The following is a 6,689-nucleotide window of genomic DNA, read 5'->3' as shown; positions in this document are numbered from 1 at the left end:
GGACCTAAAAATAACAAGAAGAATAGTCAAATCTCAAACTAGTAATATTTTTATGTAAATAAAAATGTTTATTGTTCTTTAAATTTTAGTTATTTCTTAATATTTAACTAATTAATATTGCATAAAATTATAGATTTAGATAAAAATGAAGAAGTTAAGGCATCTTTGTTTCATAAGAGAATTCAAATAAAGATGATTTATTAGTGTCGAATATGTCATGAGCACCTTGAAAATATTTCTGAGTAATTTTTTTTGAGTATGACTTTTGATGAATGAAATATTGTCCTCCTTTTTTTTGTTTTTCATAATAATCTATTGGAATAATGCCAAAAGTTATTAAGTTTTGGAAAAAGATAATTTCCTGCTTCTAATTCTTGAAAGAAGGTAGAATTAGAATTTATAACTTCTTCCCAAAATCAGAAAAACTATTATTGATGTTGCTCAAAAATACTTTTGTTTTAGCCAAACACCTCAAATTTCTTAACTCACATTTAGCCATAGATTTTGGCTTCATTTTTTCAAATAAAAAAAAAAATTTAAAAACATTGTTTGTTTATGAAATATGATCTTGTCGTAGCAAAAAAAATTCAAAAGTTTTCAAGTTCCCAAAAACTCATTTAAGAAAGTTTTTGAGTGAAAATCTTTTTTCACTCACAAAATTTTAACTTTTCTTCAAATAAAATGCATGTCCAAACACAACTTAACTTTCAAAAATTATTTTTCAACACAACTTCAAAAACTCTTTTCAAGTTTCAATTAAATCTATACTCAAACGCTAGCTTAAAAAGTGCTTTTTTGACAACAAAAAAATACTTTAAGAGGGCATTTGGACATAAGAATTGTAAAATTTCAAAATAGGAGGAAAAAAATTTTAAGTGAAAATAGTATTTAAAATTTAGAATTGTGTTTGAACGTGAATATAATTTTGGGTTGTTTTTAAAGTTTTGAAAATTTGAAAAATAATTTTTTTGGAGTTTTTCAAATTTTATGAGCAAACGCCGATTTCGGAAAAAAGTGAATTTTTTGGAAAGGCAAAAATTTGTTATGCCCAAACAGGCTCTAAGCCTCCAAGAACAGGTTCTGACTGTGCATACTTCGATTTTTGCTAGTGAAAATGATGGATCTTTTGTCCGTGCTGTTAGAATGTTTAGGGAATTCTATGTCTGCTGCAGGATAATGCCATCTTTAACCATGTAAAATAAAGCTCCAAGAACATTACGAGATTATGGTTTGACAAATTCAGTGATTAATTGAGTTACTAGCTGTAAAGACTATGTGTTAGTGATAAAAAGTAGTTGGTCAATAACGTTTTTGACAATCAAGAAAAAAATGAATAAAGTAATGATAAAATAAACCTTAGGATTTGCATTGGAAGATTTAAAGTCAACTTTTTCTCTGAAATCCTTCAACAAAATGCTTTCCAGCCAAAACTCCTCAGAAGAAGAAATTTTGCTAATAAATTTTCCCCGCAGAGTGGAGGAACATGATGCTCAACTTCATGCTAGATCTCAGTAATTCTTGTTGAAGGAGTCCAATGGAGATACTGAAAAGTCATTATGGATACTATATCATCTGTTCTTCATTACAGTGAAAGTCGGATTTTTTAACTTTTGCTCCCCTAAAGAGAGCTTGCAAAATGCTATTCAATGCCCGGCCACCAATATAATCATAAACACCAGGAGCACAGGCCTTAGCCCACCTAGTATAGCTATATTTGCCATAATTTCACCCGCAGAATCTAGAACTTTGGCTGAGCTGAAAATTCCCATCCCCTTGCAGTGAATAAATTGCAGGAGGGAATGAATCTATAGTGTATACGTTAAGAGGGACAGTCTAAGAAAGTGATAGATACCTATACATGATGCGAAGCCCAAGTGGACAATAAGCACTTGTTTAATATTCTCAACTATATTATCTATTCAATGATCAGTTGTCGATTGCGCATTAGAACCATTAGCTGCCTTATGTCCAAAATGCTGCCTGCATGAATTTAGCATCCACACAAGAAGGTAGAGGGATGGTAAGTATGTCAGGATAGAGGTTACCTATCTGAGCTTGGATGATACTTGATAGACAAGTTACATGGAGTCTTTCATATTCATGACCTCAATGACGCCAAATATGCAATAACAATTAGCACTAAATTGCTCTGAGCCATCTGAATAACCAAATGAAAAGAACTTCTGTTTTATCATCTGAATGACCAAAATATAAAGGAACCAAACCAACGATGGTCAACAAGTCATTCGGCAATCCGCAACTAATAAAAGTTGTTACCTCATTTAAGGAATAACCATGAAAGGATCTCCCTCTAGCAGCAGTATCCATGCATAACTAATGAATCTGTTTTTTAACTTCATAGAATTGGTGACCCCAGATGAGCAGGGATCAAAACCTCTGAATACGTTAAACCAAAATAGATTATTAAAGAGTTATGGCAATGAAGTTATACCTACCTCGACCCTTCTCTAATTATATTGATGATAGGGAGATGATATAGTCTCAAAAGAGCTGTGAGAACAAAAAACAGTTTCACACATGATGACAATGGCACTTACGATTCAAAAGCATACATTCATGAGATTGGTGAGTTATAAAAATGTCTACCTCTTCAAATTTCAAAGTTCAGACATCTACGTTTTATAATCTTCTAATACTTGCGAACTGGACTCCTGGACCTCTTGGAACCATGTCTAATAGGAGAGTGTGACCTGCTTCTATCACGTTCCCGGTATCTCTCCCTGCTTCTGTTTCTCCCATTTCTGGAATTCCCATGTTTCCAACCTGACGCCCTTTCGAAATCACGGCTTCCTCTGGCATTTCTGTCAATGGACCTGTCACGATCACGATTTCTTCCACGGTAGCGATCCCCTTCCCTGTCATTGTCTCGATCTTTATACTTGTCCCTGTCAGATGAGTCACTTCGTCGTCGTCTGCTGTCATGTTCTTTCTCCCTCAGCTTTTTCCTTTCTTCTGCTTCTTTCTCCCTGGCTAATCTTTCCTCTTCCCTTGCTTTCTCTTTAGCATCCTGGAAGCAATATTACAGTACATTACATAGAATATCTTTTGAATCAAAAGGCAGAAACATATAAGTTGCACTATGTGGGTTTCGTGAGGAAAAGAGAAAATGAAAATCTAGTGAGAAATACCTTGTACTCGGACAAGAAATCCCGAACCATCCCATAGCCAACATGCTGCTTGCCAGTGACATGAGACTGAGTCCTCTCTGCAGCATCATTTGCTACAAGAAAGGAACCACATGTCTCACACAAAGCCATCTTTTTCTCTTGTGCAATCATTAGTGCACTGTTATGCTGGGATTGCTGAGTCAAGGCTGTCTTTTCAACATTTAGCATTTCCACCTACATGAATGTCAAGAAGTCCGGATACTGACATAAGACTACCATCACGATATTGCAAAATTCAAAACAAAAATGAATTAGTAAGCAGAGGAATATCAGCCAAACCTTTCTCATGAGAGCTTCAGCTTCATCAACTTTCCCTGCTTCACCAAGAGACTCCACCTGTTCTAGCAAGATTTTAATCTTCTCCTCCAAAACAGATAATTGCTCAGATTTTTCTGCTGATATTGGAGGAGGTGCGGGAGCTTCAACCTCCTGAGCAAGTCGTTCCCGACCACGCTTAACTTTCCTATCCAAGTCCATCACCTATGATAACAACAAATTAAGTATATCTGATATTATTCAGAGAATAAGTTGAAAAGAACTCCGAAACTCATCAGTAAATAACCTACCAACTTCTCACAGTAATGGGCTAGTTCTGCTTCAAACTTGGGAACATAAGAATCGTGTCTTGGAGAGTTCTCAAAACTGAAGAAGAAAACAAGAACTTTCAGAACAATGAAATAGTAGTGCATAAATGAGAACAATGAAATAGTAGTGCATAAATGAGAACGCTTAATTCACAATCTTCTTGCATGCACAAAACTGTAAGATAAGCGACTTCTGGAGAGGCAGGTAAAACCAGTCAAGCTTCAGCACTAGAAGGTCTTCATTCGAACAGAAATGACTAATACACCAGTAAATGATTTAAGAGATGAAATTGTTATGAAGTACAACCTAACCATAGTAGGTATAGGCTGGTACTTCCTCATAAAGGAGAGCGATCAAAATCTACCAACTTGACTTCTATCAAAGAAAAAAGTCAAGGTCATACTTCACTATCACTCCGCAGTCAACATGCCCGTGTATCGATACCAAAGCTGTAGTATAAAATAAAAAATATTGGATTCGCTGATTGGCCTTTATACAGAGCAACAAACATGGAAGTCATTGAGCTTGACACTACATTAGAACCTAAACAAAATTACCTTTTAAAGAAAAAGACATTGGAACCAAAAGGATGCTGTTCATTAATAGTCATACAGAATTCCTATAAACCTATCACATTTTACATTCATTTTTTGACCTTTTTCATGGTACCATTCTGCGTGATTTTACGGATTTGAAACACTACTGACTTATGAGCATGGAAGTGCTTAAGCTTTATGGGAAAGGGAAGCTTTTCAACACATGTACATAATTCCAACTGCTGCTCTCGGTTACTAACCAATGAAACTAGTTCAAAGGATTCCTTTACACCCGTTCCAACTCAAGTATGGCTACTGTCATGCAACTACTATAACTCCAACATAACTGACAGACTGGTTGTTGAAATGCTAATTCAAAACTTTTGATAATATGATCTTACCATGGAAAGAACTTAGCTGAAACTAGGGGATACAAGAAGTTGAATCTTGCTTATGTTAATTACCACAAGATTGAAATCTTGTTTGCTTTACATAATTTGCAGGTTAATTCAAGTTAAGCTCCGAGCCTCCGACTACTTGCAATCCTTATAAAGAAAGTATCAGCATAACTTCTAATATATTTATTTTGAATCAAGAAAGTATATACCATCATATTCACTAAAAGTTTGATCACACATTTGGAAACCAATTCATCTTCAAAAAGTTCGAGGGTGCTAGGAGTACCCACCAATTGAAGTTCAAGCTTTCAACTTTTCTTTCTTCCTCCATCATGTTAAGACACTAGTTTTAAGAGAGCTACTCTTTTCGTCCTAAAAACAATGACAAGTTTTGGGGTACTAGAGTCGAACAATCTTTATTTTATTTGTGAATTCAGAAATCACTCTAATTTTTTTTTAAATATGGAAAGTTGGAAACTACATAAGAAGTAATCAAAATCACAAACTTTTATATTTGAAATGTTTGAAAAGAGGATGTAGTTAACCAAGATCATTTTTTATTTTTTTTTGGAATGGTAAGGTATTATAGATATCAAAAAATCAGCACTAAGAGAGTGCTGTCGTTACAACCCAGAAAATAACCAAAAAAAAAAAAAAAAAAAAAAAACTGTGTGTCTATACAAAAGAGACTATGAATTCTAGCAGGGTTTCACTATCATCAACCAAGACCATTTGACTCTTCAAAAAATAATAGTACCATATAGATTGGGGTAGAAGGAGTAACCTTTTTGTCATTCCTAGTGTCTTGATGAACTTGTTCGACCCAAAATTATTACGTTAAGATTATTACGAATAACTATTCATCATGTGCTTGGCATAGAAATACTAGAGGTAGAAACCTCACAAGTTGCGTTGGCAGATAACAGTATATCAGCTCATTTTTTAATTTGGTTGCGGAAGGAAGTGTTGCAAGGAAAAGCTAACTTATTTTCTGCATGAAGGCCTGAAATATATCTCAGAGTTCAGCCCAAAAAATAAACAAACATTGTCAGTCTCAGAGAACCAAAGAAAGAATCAACCTTACCTTTCCTTCAACTTTGCGTCATGAATTTTCGTGCAAGCTCCTATATTTAAAAAAACAGTCAAAAACAATCAGGAGTAGTTTCAAGATGCCATTCACTAGCTAAAACGTAGATAGTAAAGTTATCCCAGATATCATATTCATGATTAAAAGAAACAAAAAAAAAAATTGGCAAAAATCCCAAAACAGTTGGTACTCTTCAATCAAATCGAGGAGAGTAAGAGTTTGGAACTGACCTAAATCACTCTTAGTATTCACGAAGAGATCGTGGGGGCAAAATCGAACCATATAGAATGCACAAACTTCCCTGTCGTCCCATTTAACTTCCTTGAACCCTCTCCTCTCGTCTTCAGTTAAATTCCGAGCTACAAACTCAAAAACGATAAAATATCAAAATTGGTACTCATCTGTATAAACATAGCAAAAACTATAAGCCTTATAGCAAATAAAAAACAACAAAGCATAAAATAGGAACAACTAGTTGAATAAAGCATACCTGAGCCCATTAGTTCATCCAACAAAGCTCTCTGAGCGTCCATGGCTGGAAAAATAACTGCAAAATATCAGGTATAAATGGAATCAATTCAAAGACTTTTACAGAAATTAGATGTGAATTTTCTTCGTTTACAGGGTGGGTGCTATAAATTAGGGTTTCATCGAAGCTTTGATGAAAACTTCGAGCCAACGGAGGACAAAGGTTGCTTCTCCCTTGGAGGGGCCTAAATTGTGGGTCTGCTTGCGTTTTTTGTTTTCAAGATTAGTCCTCTAACTTAATGTAAAACATTATATTCCCCCTCGAATTTCAAATTGTAAATTACTATAAATTGTAGAGGGCATGACAAATAACACCTTGTTATAAAATAAAGGTTGTAAAGTAAAGACAAGTATAGAGAGAAATTGA

The 6,689-nt window shown here is 34.6% G+C and overlaps 1 protein-coding gene across 3 annotated transcripts; it reads right to left on the bottom strand.

The window, feature by feature from the left end:
- Nucleotides 1-1,541: 1,541 nt before the first annotated feature.
- Nucleotides 1,542-6,488, bottom strand: LOC104099798 (uncharacterized). 3 transcript variants are annotated; one of them, XR_004507932.2, is made up of 10 exons: nt 6,285-6,488; nt 6,025-6,153; nt 5,792-5,831; nt 3,755-3,830; nt 3,468-3,668; nt 3,150-3,362; nt 2,608-3,028; nt 2,457-2,511; nt 2,278-2,354; nt 1,542-2,158 (listed from the first exon to the last, which is right to left on the bottom strand). XR_004507932.2 is itself a non-coding variant. In XM_009606904.4 (8 exons), exons 1-7 carry the CDS (start codon nt 6,325-6,327, stop codon nt 2,651-2,653), a joined length of 1,080 nt encoding a protein of 359 aa, XP_009605199.1. In that variant the 5' UTR covers nt 6,328-6,488; the 3' UTR covers nt 2,403-2,511; nt 2,608-2,650. The 3 variants fall into 3 exon arrangements, 1 of the variants encoding a protein (XP_009605199.1); XR_001969977.3 differs by having other exon boundaries at nt 2,278-2,343; XM_009606904.4 differs by lacking the exons at nt 1,542-2,158; nt 2,278-2,354 and having other exon boundaries at nt 2,403-2,511.
- Nucleotides 6,489-6,689: the final 201 nt, after the last annotated feature.

This window comes from Nicotiana tomentosiformis, chromosome 3 (genome assembly GCF_000390325.3).
Source record: "Nicotiana tomentosiformis chromosome 3, ASM39032v3, whole genome shotgun sequence".
NCBI classification, from domain to species: domain Eukaryota; kingdom Viridiplantae; phylum Streptophyta; class Magnoliopsida; order Solanales; family Solanaceae; genus Nicotiana; species Nicotiana tomentosiformis.
The sequence above is the reverse complement of the archived record's forward strand: the minus strand, read 5'-3'. Positions and strand labels throughout refer to the sequence as shown.

Coding starts and splice junctions, on each gene's coding strand:
- LOC104099798 (XM_009606904.4), bottom strand. CDS start 6,327: ATGGACGCTCAGAGAGCTTTGTTGGATGAACTAATGGGCTCAG. Junction 3,831..5,791: donor GACGCAAAGTTGAAGGAAAG/GTAAGGTTGATT, acceptor TTTCTTCTTCAG/TTTTGAGAACTCTCCAAGAC. Junction 3,029..3,149: donor ATTTCTTGTCCGAGTACAAG/GTATTTCTCACT, acceptor TATTGCTTCCAG/GATGCTAAAGAGAAAGCAAG.